Below are 16,592 nucleotides of genomic sequence, written 5' to 3'. Positions count from 1 at the left end.
TCAGCCTCAGGAAAGGGAAAGATTTATCCAAAGCCATAGGCTCAAGTTTGGGGAGGAAAGTAGCTATGAGAAGAGTTCAGGAAACCCACCCCTAAAACGAGAACAGTCTACAGTCGCCGTGACATCGCATCAAATGCCATGGAGGGAAGGGAAGAGTCGCTACCCAACACCGCCCCTGTCTTGGCAATTTACCTCCATGGTCCCACTGAGTGTTCAAGATGTGCCTGATGTTGATGGATTATTTCTAGCCTGCCACCTTGGAAACTGGGTTTCTGAGACTTATGTTCCCCGTCCTGGACGGGGTAGGATTTCAAATCTCTCCGTCTTGTCTCTCCCCACTCTGCCTTTTCACTTGACTAACTGCCACATCGCTATGGGGTCCTCTGGCCAGGCTGGCTACCATGTAAGGAGGTTTTCCCAAAAGGCATAGTGCATCACTTCCGGTTTCCCAAATCTGTCAAAGGCAGAGGGAAAAGTCAGGGCTGGAGACATGGGGACCCATCTTCTAAAATGACTGCTGAAAGTTCCATGAACCACATCATGGGCCTCACTGGTACACAAATAAAGTGGCCCTGGGCAAGTTACATAACCCTGGCTCACGGTAATTTTGCATCTTTTTTTTTTTTTAATTTTTTTTTAATGTTTATTTATTTTTGAGACAGGGAGAGACAGAGCATGAATGGGGGAGGGGCAGAGAGAGGGGGAGACACAGAATCGGAAGCAGGCTCCAGGCTCTGAGCCATCAGCCCAGAGCCTGACGCGGGGCTCGAACTCACGAACCGTGAGATCGTGACCTGAGCTGAAGTCGGACGTTCAACTGACTGAGCCACCCAGGCGCCCCGGTAATTTTGCATCTTTAGAAAAAAATGCCGTGAAAATCCATCCTTTGCTTCAGACACACTGGGCTAAAAATATCTCCATCAGCCAGTAACTGTGTGTAATTTTTCCTTTGTGCATCTCCCCATTCACGGATTCCCTTCTCTCAGCAGACAAGTATGTTCCAAGACAGACCGCTAGTCCCCCCTCCACAAAGTGACCAGAGGGATCTTGCCCAAAAGCAGATCAAAGTGTTACACACACACACACACACACAGGCAAAAAACTACCTTTATCAGTTCCCTTTGTCCAATACGGTAGAAGCTAATGTTGGTTTAATCTCTACCATTTATCAGGTGCTAGTCTAGGGACCTATAGGCTTTATCTCATTAAATTCTCCAAAGCAATCCTGTGAGGTGAGTACTATTGTGGTATCATTTTCCCAAAGAGAAAACCAAGGCACAGAGAAACTAAACAATCACATCAGGGTCCTGCTTGTACTCACCGTGTGAAGTCCAGGAAATAAATAGTCTCTCAACGATGAAGACCACACGTCCTGGCTCAGCACACCAAGGCCTTCACCATCAGAATCCCACTTCCTTTCCATGCTTATCTCCTACCACCCTCACCAACCCCACCCGACACGAATACATACATATTGACCTGACTCCCCAGACCCCGAGCCCCAGCCATGCCCAAATCCTCACCCTTCCTCAAACAGGATATCGCCTTTCAAAGCTCAATTTCTTTGCATGTGCTGTTCCTTCTGCCAAAACCTTCTTCCCGCTATTCTTTTCAGATTGGCAAATCCCCCCTCATCCCACAAGACCCTCCTTCCTACAGATCCTTACTGTGCCCTCGCTAAACTCCTTCCCTCTTCATCTCTAGGCCAGTAAATATCACATAAGGTAAGTGTCCAATATCCACTAAACAAATAAGCCATAGTAATGATAGTTAATACTTACAGAGGAGAAATGCCATGCTAACCACTTTGTAAGAATGATCTCACTCAATCCTCACAAAAACCCAAAGACTTGTTTCTGTCATCATTCCTACATTACCCGGGAGGGCAACTGAGACGCAGAAAGGTAAATTAACTCACTCAAGTTCATACAAATAGTAAGAAAAATAAGTCTGCATGACTCCAGAAGTTAATCATTTAATGCCAGTGCCGTGTCGGGGAGGGTATTGCACACCACGACATTGTAATAGAAGCATATGTGTATGAAGCTTATCTATAAAATGTATATTACCCATATTAAAACAGTGATAACTCAGAATCTAGTTACAAAATGGCTGTCTCTGTGAAATGTGCCTTTAAAAAAAGACCACTATTGGCCACAGAGAATGTAAATTGTCATGAAGGATACAAACATGAATAAGATAGTACCTGACCCCAAGGATCTCTTCGATCCAGTGAAGAAAATAAGATAACACTGCATACAACTCATGACACAGCCCACTTTTTGAGATATCACTTTTCTCCTTGAATCGAATATATGTCCTTCAAACGGTGTCATAAATTAACTTGCTATAGCCCAGCCTACTGGTTCTAGATCAACACTAACTCTTAACATTAATTCAAGCTCCTTCTTCCCAGTATAAATTGTGCAAAATCTTTTGATTTATAAACCTTACACAAGGTTGCATGCCTGCTGCCTCTTGACTCAGAAAAAATACAAGAGAAAGAAAAACAGTCGGGGGGACGGGTGGGGGTGGGAAGGATCTGCCTTCAAGCAGGAGGGAAAATCATTCTTAAAAGGAGACAGAGAGCCCTCAGTGAAGATTTCTGACTAGTATTACATGCTAATGGTAACCATAATAGTTACCACAGCTAAGTCCTTAGTACCAGTATCCTATCTCAGAACTGGGGGACAAGACAGATTGTTAAAAATTCTACTTCTTTGAGTTCAAATCATGGCGCAAAGGAGCCAATTTTTTTAATATTTAGATGCTATCTTATGTTTCAAAACATAAGCATAAGTGTAAAGAATTCAGGGAATTCACAATATATTTGAAAAAGGTTTAAGAGCGTGGTGAAACACTCCTAATGTTAGTTTAGAAAGCTGGATTCAAAAGGGCACCCACTATGCTCCTAAGCATGAAAAGGTTGATACACATGCTTGTGTGGATTCCATTTACATACTAATATGTTAACAGCCATTTTTGCTTGTATTTTAGAGAAAATGTGTATATGCCTCTTTGCACATTGTTGTATTTATAAATACTTTATGTTAATAATTCACCATGTTTTTAAAATTTGAAAAATTAAATATATGTTTTAAAACATACACAATTTAATTTTAAATAAATTGGCAGAGAAAACAATCATAAATTCTAAATTCTTTTATTTTTTTTTTAATTTTTTTAATGTTTATTTATTTTTGAGACAGAGAGACAGACAGAGCATGAACAGGGGAGGGTCAGAGAGAGAGAGGGAGACGCAGAATCTGAAGCAGGCTCTAGGCTCCGAGCTGTCAGCACAGAGCCCGACATGAGGCTCGAACACACAGACCATGAGATCATGACCTGAGCCGAAGTCGGAAGCTCAACCAACTGAGCCACCCAGGCGCCGCATAAAGTCTGCAGCAATGTAGACTAGTGATGTGTTTTTCAACATCAGCAGCATGATGTTAAAGACTGATACTATTTTAGCGCAATCAGAAAACCGGAAAAGGTGAAAGGGATTTCAAACATACAAGTTTTTGTAGGGGGCACCTGGGTGGCTCAGTGGGTTAAGCGTCGGCCTCTTGATTTTGGCTCAGGTTATGACCTCCCGGTTCCTGAGTTGGTGCCCCACATCCAGCTCTGTGCTGACAGCGTGGAGCCTGCTTGGGATACTCTCTCAAAATAAATAAATAAACTTTAAAAAAAAAAAAAGGAAATTTTTGTAAGATTGGTAGTAGTTGGTAAGATGGTGTTTAATGTGGCCAGTTCCTGGTTATTCTCAAGTAACAAGTGTTAAGATTTAGAAAACCTGAGACCATTTTACAGCACTTGGGAGCCCAGGTAAGCCCCGCCTATGCGTCGTTTCTGCACTTCCAAAGTCAGGAGCTATAGGGCTGGATGATCTTTCATGTCTATTCCAGCTCTGAAATTCTAGGATTCGGCTATTTTGAGAGTGGTAGTCTCCACCAAATGTTCTCCATCAGAACCTTTCAAAGGCAGGAGATATTCACCAACTGCTTCATTTCAGTTTTAGGCAAGAAATTTTAGTCAACTGCAGGGTAATCGTGGCTGAAATTATAAGGCAGAAGAAGACATGTGTGTGTGTGTGTGTGTGTGCATTGCCAAAGGGTCAGCCTTGTTTATTAGTTTAGCTTTTGCTTGTCTACACAATTTTCAGTCTCAAGATAAAATCCTCATGAGTCCTAAGAAATGACCCTATCGGGAAGCAAAATTTAACAAACACTACCTTCTCAAAAAAAAAAAAAAAAAAAAATATATATATATATATATACATATATATGCAAATAACTTAATGTTTGAGCTATGCAAGATACTTGACTAGAAAGATTTATAAAAAATATTAATGTGGAGATCTAAATAAAAATCGCAGGTGAGTTGGTCAAGGAGATGTAATGTAGGAAGCTATGCGTAGTATAAAGAATTCAGTAAGGAAAAATCAAGGAAACTCTACCCTGGTATTAGTGGGACATACCAGCACATTGGAACGCCCAGGTGCATCTCTAAGGAAAGCAGAAGGAGGCAGCTTTCCTCCCCATCAACCTGAGCCCTGAGGCCAGAAGGATGCCGCATGGTGCCATTCAGCACATCGCCACTTCCACTCGTGTGCATTTTCACTGTTAGGGAGCAAGCCACAAGGTGTCACAGCGGATGATCAATTGGCAGGGCTGTTATCAGTCCAGACACGGAGGTGGCGCTTCCGGCTTCCAGCCCTTGCTGACACAGCTCCCTTGGAGAAGTCTGTGCGAAGCTGCGTGTTGAGAAGGGCGCCTCTTTGAAGGAGATGGCCAGTCAAGGCCAGCAGGTGTGTGCTCTCCATTTAGGTGGCCCTGCAAAGGCTCTCTGGAACAAGGGACCCTCTCAACATTCTGTTCTCTCCACTGAGTTCTTAGCCGGAGCAAATCCTGAACGTAGCTTCTTCCCAACAGAATGGAGGACATGTGTCCCACACTTCGGTCAGTCCTTAATCCGAGACTACGGGTATGTCTCAGAGATCATTACAACCCGGATTTTGGGGGTGATCGCGGCCAGCAGGAGGTATATGATTATCACGTGAGCACTACTGTATGGCACTGAAAAACCCTGGTCACGTTAGCATATATTGTGAGAATACCAAATCCACAAGTCTTATAACATCATAGCAAATTTTGCTCATTAAACGGAAATATGCTAGTACAAACCATGCGAAAAAAATATTTTTAAAGATACTTTCAGGAAATCAAGCAGTGTTTCATTACTTACACTACTTGATTTGCTGATAGGATAGAGAATAAGAGCAACAGCTTATGATCATTATCTTGGTTCACATTTATTGAGCACTTACTACACATAGAAATCCTCCCTTCCATGTGGGAGATGCATTCCAAGCCCCCTGATGGATGCTTGAAATTGTGGATAGTACCAAACCCCATATTTACCACGTTTTCCCCTATCATACAGAACTATGATAAAGTGTAATTCCTAAATGAGGTCCAGAAAGAGATTAATAATAATTAACAAGACAATAAGACAGTGATAATAATATGCTGGAATAAAAGTTATGTGAATGTGCTCTCTCTGTCTCGAAAAACCGTAGCATACCGTAGTCACTCTTCTTCCAGTGATGATGCCAGATGACAAAACGGCTATGTGATGAGGCGAAGGGAGGTGACAGACGCAGGCATTGCGATATGGTGTTAGCCTACTACTGACCTCCTGACAACATATCAGGAGGATCACCGGCTCCTGGACCTCTGTTGATGGCAGATAATTGAAACCGAGGAAAGCGAAACTGCACACGGGGCCGGGGGCGGATTACTGTTCCAGGCATTGTACGTGCCTTAGCCATTCCCCTCCCAACCTAACACTCAGGCTAGGAAAACAAACCCTCAGAAAAGTTAAGAAACTTTCCCTCAGATCACACAGCAGGCAAGACGCAAAGCCCGGGTTTGGATCCAGATCTGACTTGTTATCAGTCATACTTGAGTTCAGATCTTTACACTCCACGCATGTCCCTCTTGTTGCTCCAAAGGAGCAGACACTGGTGCACATGTTTCCCAGCTGGAAGGTGCACACGTACACAAACACAATCTGATTGGGGCAAGGATCTCTCTCTCTGTGTGTCTGTCTGTCTCTCATGCACACACACACACGCACACAAACGCACGACAGTTAGCAAACACAGTTATCATAAACCACAACATCATATACTAATATAACTTCTCTTATTTTCTGTTGGGCAAATCACTTCAAACAAGCTAATTAATGGCCCTGAAAGCCCTTTCCCAAAATGCAAAGTGCTCCGGGAAATGTAAGGTGTGGTCACGATTCATATCATAACTCATGGCTGTGGCCCCCTCGGCAGATCCAAAGAGAGATAAGTGGTAGATATATCAGATGAGGAAAAACACTAGGATAAGTATAAAGATTTTTAATCAGAAGTCAGGAGACTCCCCACAGACTCACACCACCCAGAAGGCAAGATTCTCAGGTCAATGCTTTCTTCACAGAAGAAATTCCCTCTTCAGCCTTCTTTTTTCTGCAGGTCTGGCTGAGCATTCTATCGGTGAACATTCACCGGGCTATTAGGCTTACAGATTCTTTTCCAGCTGTAACTGTTGGTAAGACTCGAGGTAAACTCCAGTGTGAATCTGGGTAATGTTGGTACAACTTAATTTCCTTTATTCAACTGATATATTTTGCATATCAACTATGCGTTATGGGGCATGGGGAGGTGCAGCGGGGAGGGGGGGCTGTGATTGACAACTCTGAACAAGACAAATGAGGCCCCTGCCCTCACACAGCTCGTATTCTGGGGGAGAAAAACAAACGCTTAAGAAATAAACTAGAAGCAAGAAAATATCAGCTTGCTGTCATTTTTGTGAAGAAAATGATCAGGCCATGTGATAGAAAGTGAGTGGGGTTAAGGGAGGGAATTTTAATTGAGGTGATCCAAGGGGAGCTTTTCTGTGAAGGGCACATTTAAGCTGGTCAGTAGAGGACCTACTAAGTGCTGGACGCTCACCCTTCGTGGTCATTGCTTTCTTTGAGATATTTAATTGATCACCTGCAAATAAAGTCAACATCAGGCCAAATTCTAATTCAAATTAGGCCTGCTAATACTTCTATGGATTATTATGGAGGAACAGAGCTATCCCACCACCGAGGGCAAAGATGTTGAGCCGTGAATGAGCTCGAAGAGTTAATGGATCCAAAGATGGTCCCTGTGGCTGGAGTCCACTGAACATGTAGAAGGAGATGAGACGAGACCTCGGGATCAATTGTATTCTCACAGCTAGAGCAAGGAGTTGGGAGCTGACGCTAGGTGTGAGGGAAAGCCAGAGAATGATGTGATCGGATTCACGCTTCAAAAATATCCCTGCGGCTGCTGGCGGGGAACAGATTTTAAGATGGAGAGAGGCAGCAGGGAGCACAGTTGGGTGGCCCTCCAAACCCTGAAAAGAGTGGATGGGGTTGGGATGTCACCAGGACAGAGTACTCCCCACCTCTTCAGAGGGGTCTGTCAAATCTCTAACCCTGAGCCTCTGTTTTCATTTGGAAGGCTAACACTTCAAATTAGGTTCGTCAAAAGTGGTGGTAAAGTGAGGGCAAGTCAGGGCCTCCAAAAGGGGTGGGGAGCCCTTCCCACCTGCCTTGGGAGAGAACACTGAAGGCAGGGGTTAGAAGATGGCGTCCCCAGGGATGCCGGGGTATGGACTCTGCCTCCCCGTCTCTGGGTTTCACTTTTATCTGTTAAAGGAGAACGAGAATGCATGCATGTCAGGCTTGGGGTGGATAAATGAGGAAACCCATCTTATGTCCGACAAGTGGCAGGCGTTTACTGTAAAGACGGTGGCCTCACTGAGAGCCGAAGTAGGGGTGCAAGGGTAAGGAAGGAACATCACCTCCCACAAAGAAACGCAGAGACACAGGGTGTGGAGACTGCCTCGTAGAAGAGGATCGGGATCAAACTAGGTGGGTAGGAAGCCCCTGGACACCTTATTTTCTCTAAAATTCCTTTTATTTTTAATTTTTTTCATTTTTTTTTTTTTTTATTTTTGAGAGAGAGAGAGAGAAACAGGGAGACAGACTGTGAGCAGGGGATGGGGTAGAGAGAGAGGGAGACACAGAATCCAAAGCAGGTTCCGGGCTCTGAGCTGTCAGCCCAGAGCCCAACACAGGGCTCGAACCCAGGAACCGGGAGATCATGATCTAAGTCAAAGTCAGATGCTTAACTGACCGAGCCACCCAGGCACCTCTGAGATTCCTAATTGATGCAAAGGAAGCTAACACCATGACAAACTCTGACTGTGATTTAATCTCCTTATATTTGAATTGTTTAAGACAATTAAAACACCATCTTCCACAGAGCCTGCCTGAGAAGAGTCCAGCACAGGATGGAAACCTAACTATTTTTAAGTAAAAGAATTAAACTTTGAGGTGACTTTGCATCACAGTCCACAACACTTTCAGTGACTTCAGAGAAGACCACTTCAATGAATACCGAGGACACTCATTCTGCCATAGGGAGTATCATTTTGGTTCTTTTTGTCAACAAACAGGGTATATTTTCCACCTCCGGCATCATCCTTTGGGATTTCACATCATCCCTTTTGAAATCAGTCAAGAATTTGAGAGACAAGTGGCCAAGTCAAGTTACGTAGACGAGGTCCACTTTCCAGGCAGTGCCTAATAAATTTCTACAGGTGAAACCAAAGCCCTGGCTAGTATTTCTTATCGCAAAAGAGGTGTTACAGCAGCGAAGTTAACAGCACAATCTCTAAAACTAAACTACCATCTGTGTGACCTTCAACAGTTTACTTAACCCTTTGTTTCCTCAGTAAAAATGCAGTTAGTAGTACCTACCTCATGAGGCAAGTACAAGGATTACAGGCACTGACCCACAGAAAGCACTTAGCCCCATGTTCGACACATAGCAAGCACCCCAATGATGTTAACTATTATCATCCTGACGACCTTTCAGAAGGGTCTGTACCTTTCAGTACATGGACACACCCATAATACACTATGAACCTATCATGGCACTTCATTGTAAGACTTGGTTTGTATGTCTTCCTTCATTACCAAATTGTAAGCTTCCAGAGGACAGAAAAATATTTTAATCACCTCTGTATTCCCAGATATTGCCATTGTCTAAAATACGGCAATTCTCGAAGAGATAACCGAATTCTGTTTTAAGTATTGATAGTTGCCTATGTGCAGATGCATGCTCCTACAATGTGAGTTTTTAAAAAAAATCTAGGCTCAAACTGATGGAAGGAAGGAAGGGAAAGAAAGAAAAAAGAGAAAGAAAGAAAGAAAGAAAGAAAGAAAGAAAGAAAGAAGAAAGAAAGAAGGAAAGAAAGAAAAAGAGAAAGAAAGGAAGGAAGGGGAGAGAGAAAGAAAGAAAGAAAGAAAGAAAGAAAGAAAGAAAGAAAGAAAGAAAGAAAGAAAGAGAAAGAAAGAAGGAAAGAAAAAGAGAAAGGAAGGAAGGAAGGGGAGAGAAAAAGAAAGAAAAGAAAGAAAGAAAGAAAGAAAGAAAGAAAGAAAGAAAGAAAGAAAGAAAGAAAGAAAGTAAAAGAGAGAGAGAAGAAAGAAAGAAAAAAAGAAAGGGAAGCAAACAATATCTTTGTCAGATAATGACAAAGGTATATGTAGTCTCCACATCAGTTGAACATTTTTTAAAGCTCTGTTTTCTGACACTTTAAAAAAGAGATTGTTTTCCCAGATCAATTATATTTTTGAGACCCACCAACCAAATCCAAATAAGTTGATGAATCTTGTTCTTGACTATGGATAAAGTTGGATATTCAGGGTTGTTTGTTTTATGTTTTGTTGGCTTGTTCAGAAAGGAGGTGTTCTGTGTTTCTCGTGAAAAATGAGTTAATGTGGACAAATGTAATAAAAGGAGATTTATAGCCCTGTTCTCCATACAATTTAAATTAATTTCTTTCTGAAACCCAAACAAAAAGCTAAACGCATAAAAAACGCATACTGTTTTAAATCCTATATTATCATTTACACACCAAAAAGGGAGAGATTTAAATGTGCATTGATTTTAGACAGATAAGAATCTGTGTTGAATGGGAGTTGAGAGATTTTTTTTCTTCTTCTTCTTGGCCTCCCTACTAATAGTTAGTTTGCAGCAATTTTTAATTAAAAACAGTTCCCATCGCAAGAGCATGGGGGGAAAATAAAAAGACGTCAGGAAAATAAAATCGGTATGAGTCCTGCAGTTTGTTTTCTGAGGCCATGCAGAGATTCTGAAAAATAAGAGAGTTTGGAAGTTCTCCTTTTTAAAACTGCACTTTGGTTTCATTTAACATTTTCAAAACCGCTTTCCTTACCGCTACCAATGCCCCCTCCCCCCACTCCTCACCAACCCCCTTCGGAAAAACTTGGAAAGTTCTGTGTTTAACACTGAAAATCATTCATATGATGCGGAGCAACGACAACATGTTTCTTTCTAAATTTCTAGGGAAAAAAATCCAAGTTATCACAAAGTATTTCTCATTTTTTTCTACCTATCCAAAATACCTAATCTCATTTTAACTAGACTCCGTCTGATCAGGGATATTCAGCTACCCCATGAATAAACATGATGTTACAACGGGAAACCCTGTGACTGAAGTATATAAAAATGTAACTGAAAGAGAAGAATGAGAGCCCCCCCCCTTCAGTCCCCTCCCCCCCCCCCCCAGGGAGTTTGAGAGAAGGACCAGGAGGGGTACAAGCAGCAGATTTAAATTTCAAGGTCTTCAAACATTTTTCACGTTCATATTAAATCCTGTAAAACCAAAAACTGTAATTCTAATAAAAACCTTGTGTGTGTGGCTTCCAATTGTAATCACGGTTTTCTCTTTTGGAGTGGGATGTGTAATGTTGATAAAAGAAAGGGGGGAGAAAAACCCTCGAAACAGAACAAATACATAATGGAACCCACACTTTCCTGGAGTTTGTGGTATTTTATTAAAAGGAGCGCATTGCCAACAGGAAAAAAAAAAAAATATATATATATATATATACTTAAAAACAGCTTTATTGCAATGCAGACGAGTTTGGTAGTTTGAATGAGGACAAAGTACAGAAAAGTTACCAACGATAAGGAGATTTTTATAACTTGATAAACTTTCTGAAATTCTAGAGGAATCCAACACCAGTGAAATCTTTTCTCGAAAAATGAAGGTCACTATCATGTGTTTCATATTTTACCTATATTTTCATTTCACGGAGCTCAGGAAGTGGGGGGAAAATGCTGTTTTTGTGATTACTGAAGCTTTTCGGAGAACAAATTCTGATATCTGTACACCATGTTTTTATAGCCTACCTGATCGCACTCTGTGTGCGATGCTAAACTAACTGTATAATTGGGCACTTGTGTCCCTCCCGGATACATTTGGGACAGCAAGACCATCCATGAATTTTGGAAGACACGGGTAAATCATGGTAGCCTACACAACGGAAAATGTCACCCCCTTCCTACTGCCTGGGAATTACTAGTGACCAACTGTGACGCAAATCTCAAAGAGTTTCTCTTAACTTCATTTAAAAAGTGGGGGGGCGGGGGTAGGGAGGACACCCACGCATTTCTTTACGAAATTCCACTGCGATTCTGATGTTGCAAATAAACTTTATTTCCCAGAACAGCCAATAGCATTTAAAACATATTCTTGTTGTTTTTGTTTGCTTTGTAATACACTCATATTCCTTTAAAAAGGTCCTATAATCTCTTAGAGACTTGCTTGCTTTTGCCACAAAGATTATGGATCTAAATTACGTCATGGTGAAATAAATGTGGGGCGTGTGGGGAAGAGAGAGCACTTTTAGGGTGGGGGAAGCTGATGCCCAAAGCAGCTTCAGGGAGCACCAGGCCCCCAAAGGCATCAGAATTAATTCCAAGGACCTAGTTCTCAAACTTTCTCTCCTCTTCCATGTAGTGATGCATCCACTGGCAAGTTAACAGATGTTTACTGAGTAACTACTATGTCCCAGGAACTTCAGGCTCCAAGTGCTACTTTAAACAAGGCTGGCAGGGTCTCTGCTTTCCGTGTTTTCTCCACTATCACCCCATTATTTCAGTGCCATTTGTGACTTTGAACTGAATACCCTGAACCAAGAAATAATGTCTGTGCTCCTCGTGCTGGCTTGCAGCACTCTCTCATACAGAAGAAAACCAAACCCAGGACTTTTGCAGAATCTGAATTTTTAACTTAGAGGGGTATTGCAAGGTAATTTTCAGATGAGGAACCGTGATATCTATGCCAAATAGTAAGTGACAGAAACAAGTTAGGAACAGGAGAACTCCCAATCCAGTGCTCTCAAAACTGTAACTACTCTGCTTCTGATGGACTTTGATTTGATTTAATTGGAAGAAATGCACCAATCACTTGAGAGAATGCCCCAGGGAAGGGGTTGGGGGTCAGCTACTGGGGGAGAATAGGTAAACCCCTTGCTTCCTTACCACCTTCTTTCCTTTCCATAAAAAGGAGGTTACTAGGAAATTTCTACAAACTCGATTACAATTTATTCATTCGACATTGATTTGCTACAATTTCTTTCTACCCGAATCTATGTTTAAAAGGAATAGGGACTTGAGAGTATTACCCAGATTGTGTGTGTGTGTTTGTGTGTGTGTGTGTGTGTGTGTGTGTGTGTGTGTGTGTAATGAGGAGTCAGTGAAATAGTACCATGTAATATAGGAGCAGGAACCAGAAGACAGGAGAAAGAACTGAGTTTCTTTTGTCCAAAATGATTGAATGCATTGGTTAAGTTCCAAAAGTCACTCAATAATCTATTTGATTTTGTGTGTGAATAACCTGATAACTCTTGCTGGGTATTATTGTATTTTATGTCAACCGTCTACAGGGCTCAGAACAACTTTATCATCAATAATCATTGTTGGTAAAGGCACAATGTAACTTTCTCACGAAAAGTTTTTTTTTCCGAAATATTTTCTTTTCCAATTACAAACTATGATCAAAATGTAGTATTTAATGTTAATATTTAAATGGCTCAATAGAAATTATTTTATTCTCTCCTTTTTACATATGAAATAAAAACAAATTTATGGCCTTGGGTTCATGACATCATTTACGGCTTGGCAAAGAGAAAAGAAGTGTCAGGGCAATTATTTGGATAATTGTAAAAAAGATCTAATTAGTGGGGAAATGTTCGGGGTTGGCTCTAGAACATACCAGAAAACAGTTCGCAGTGCTTTTTTGTCACAGTCAGAGAGGTTTTTAAAAAAATCTTTAAGATTTGTCAGAGCAAGCTTTTCTCTCCAGTTTCTTGAGCTATGAAGCTGTTTTTTTCTACTCAGGGGAAAATCTTTAAAAGTAATACCCCATAATCCAAAAGGTAGGAGTTCCTGAGTTCAGCTCTCACAAAAGATAATGTGACATTTTTAAGAAACATACCACAAATGGGGGACTTTTCGAAGGTGTTCTCTCAAATGCGAAACAAATGTGGGACTTTTCTGCAACTGTAGATTTTTGTGAGGGTTAGGACACAGAAGTGCCCCAGATAATCTAGCTGTGACCTGGCCAAGTGATAATTTAGGAGCACAGGGGAACATAGACATCAGAGAAATCTGCCTGTTCTTCTGACCAAGGAGGATGGGAGAAAAACCTCATTCCATAACTTCTCAAAAACTTTCCAAAACGCGAGCTGGACACAGGTTATTTTTTTTAAATCCTGTAGCTGTTCAAGAATTGAGCCTTCATGGCCCCTGTTCTCTTGTTTTCAACCAAGTATATTTTTAAGACCTTTTTTAACCTCAAATTTGTATAGCAATTAATGTGTGCCTGAACTACAAGACATTTTCTATCCCCCTAATTCTGATAAGCAGGCTATGACAACCAATAGCTCATGCAAGAATTTAAGAGTCCAACAAATAGTTGCAAAAACCTGAATGAAAGATACCAACTGTCACACACACACACACACACACACACACACACACGAATATCATTTCCTGCCAACAGGTCGCCACCCTAAGCAAAACAGAGTTTACACTTGTGTAAAAGCTACTGGCTTCTGGGGAGAGAAACAGTATCATCAATTATATTTAACTTCTATGATGTATTAACATATAAAGAAAACAGCAGTACTAAAGACAACCCAGTTTTTTAAAAAACATCAGTCCTTGTCCAGGAGTTAGCCAATCAGAAAGCAGGTCACATCTTGTTAGCTGTATTAAATGCATTAAACGTCATGAATTCTCCATGGCTCTGTTGACAATTTAAAGCAAGTGTGCTTTATTTTATCATACAACATTAACAGAGTCCCCTTCCAGAGCTGAGACTTAGTGTTCAATCTAAAATTCCACCAAGGCTATTTCCTTAAAGCTCTGTGCCATCAGCCCTCTGGGTATTTTGTACTCCGGCAGAGAAGACGGAATTCCCAGCGATTTCTACTTCCCAAAGTCAGTTTGGTGCACCCATCACTAACTCCTTGTCAAAACACTTCAACACAAAGCCCCAACTTACAGGCAAATTGGACAGCCCAGCAGCCCAGCAGCAAGACCCGGCCAGGCTAGCCCAGAGAAAAAGTCAGCTGGCATTAAATATTTAAATTGCAGGAAGCAGTCTGGAGTTTTGCATTTACAAAGTTCTGAAAGTCCTGTTCTCTCGGCTCCCAGAGTTGCTGGCCGAGGAGGCAGAGGCTCACTCCCCCCTCTCAGGCACAAGATTACAAATATGCAAAACTCAAGCTGACTTGAAGGCTGAGCCGGCTCCCGGGGAAGGTAGAGCTCCTTAGGAGACACTCCCAGCAGCGATAAGAGAAGTCGAGAACCCCCTTGCCCCAAGCAACTGGTTTCTGAATTTAACACGGAAATACACAAACAATGTGTCCCTCCAGGGCTAGTTCAGAAAAGTGTGTGGGCTTACCCTTCTCCCCCCTCCACCTCGATTTTGATGACTTTGAAAAGCAAATGCAGGTCAAAGCAGACTTCCTCTGGGATTTGTTAAAAATGTATTTTGCCAGATGCAAATGATCGCAAAATCCCTTGGAATTATATCTCACGAAACACTAACGGGACTGACTCAGAGCCTGCAAACCCCAGAGTTCTGGAAGAAGAGCATTTCTGGAGCCCCGGCAGGCAAATCAAGTGCTGGGCTGTCTATTTCAAGATTCCGGCAGAAACTGTCCCCAGCTCCAAGAGTTGTTGTGCCTGGAAGCCCGGCGTTCAAACTAGTGGATTCATCCTGGCGCTCATTTCCACGTACGTGGTAGTATCTAGTGGGACACTTCCCACAGAATTCAGCCAGCAGCCCAGGAAAACCCATGCACAGTTTGAAAAAAACACACAAACATACACCCAAGGTTGGAGTACTTACCTCTGTGCGAGCCTGCAGCCTCTTGTTCATCTCATAGATTCGGTATTCTGGCTGAACCATGTATGGTGTATGTCTCCTATAAAATGGGCCGAAAGGAGAAGAATAGAAGGGGTCATGTGGTGTGCTGGACATCTTGCCTGCTTGTCGAAAATCAAGCTAAACAGAGTATCAGTAACGTCCATGCAGAGCACATGGGCTGTGTTCCTCACAGTACAAAGTAGACGCACGCACACGCTCACACACACACACACACACACACATACACACACAGAGGCAGGCAGGCAGGCAGGCTGAACACACTGGCTGGGAACTGCTGTTGGAGCCCTCTATAGCAGGAGAGGAGAGAGAGAGCGAGAGGAGGGAGGGAGGGAGGGAGGAAAGGAGGGAGGGAGGGAGCACGGGAGAGGAGGGAGAGGGAGAGAGCAGGAGCTTCAGAGAGGAAGGGAGGTTGGTAGGGAGGAAAGGAGGGAGGGAAGGAGGGAGGGAGGGAGGGAGTGAATGAGAGAGAGAGAGAGAGAGAGGAGGCTGGATGGCTTTAGGCACCACTGCTTGTTTTTAAAGAAGCAGTTTGTGGAGAGGTCATTTCCTGTCCACACTGTAGACTAGTTCAAAAATATAATTCTCCTCACAGTCTGACAGAAGTCTAAGGTTTGGTTTTAATTTTTTTCCTCCAGCCAGGACCCTTCACAACCAGATTGCTAAGCTTGTTAGCATATAGGTGGTTTAACCGCTGCCTGAGCCACTCACCCCTGACAGTCACACTGTTGTAATGTATCAGAAATGTGATTACCACAAAATACAGCAACACTGCACTGTGGTCCCCTGTATTAGAGCTGGTGATTCACTGGCAAGCCAAGATTTCCTTCTGCACTAATCTCCCCATATAGTTTTGGGTTTACTTGCTGTTGTTCCAAGGGCTTGTTACAGCCTTTGCATTTCCACCCCCTCCTCACCCCCAGGCTCCCCAATCAACCCTCTTCCCAGCCCCTCCCTCTTCTCCCAAGGCTTCAGTTCAAGCAGGTTTAAGGGGGGCCTGGGTTCAGGTTACCAAAGCATTTTCAGGTAAAACAATCATTCCGAATGTGGAATGCCTAGGATACACCCTTGGAGCAGTGGGCTTTTTTTTTTTTTTTTTCAAGAAGAAGAAAAAAAACAAAAACAAAAACAAAAAACCTCCCAAAGCCGACCTCCAAATAAGATAGGAAAAGCAACAAGGGGGAAACTCCCACAAAAATGACCATGGAAAATTCAGTTGAGTAGGAAATTGCAGAT

General features: G+C 42.4%; 1 protein-coding gene across 10 annotated transcripts in view; it reads right to left on the bottom strand.

Annotated features, from left to right (window-relative positions):
- Positions 1–15,797, bottom strand: part of LDB2 (LIM domain binding 2) — a 384,443-nt gene extending 368,646 nt beyond the window's left edge. For 3 of the 10 annotated variants that reach the window (XM_058723022.1, XM_058723026.1, XM_058723027.1), the window contains exon 1: positions 15,321–15,795. In XM_058723022.1, the coding sequence (XP_058579005.1) occupies positions 15,321–15,452 (132 nt within the window). In that variant the 5' untranslated portion in view covers positions 15,453–15,795. Of the gene's footprint in view, positions 1–15,320 lie in introns of all 10 variants that reach the window. The other 7 variants (XM_058723021.1, XM_058723025.1, XM_058723024.1 and 4 more) reach the window with 6 other exon arrangements.
- Between the last annotated feature and the right edge of the window lie 795 nt (positions 15,798–16,592).

This window comes from Neofelis nebulosa, chromosome 3, assembly GCF_028018385.1.
Source record: "Neofelis nebulosa isolate mNeoNeb1 chromosome 3, mNeoNeb1.pri, whole genome shotgun sequence".
Classification (NCBI taxonomy): Eukaryota; Metazoa; Chordata; class Mammalia; order Carnivora; family Felidae; genus Neofelis; species Neofelis nebulosa.
This window is presented reverse-complemented; position numbering and strand designations above follow the sequence as displayed.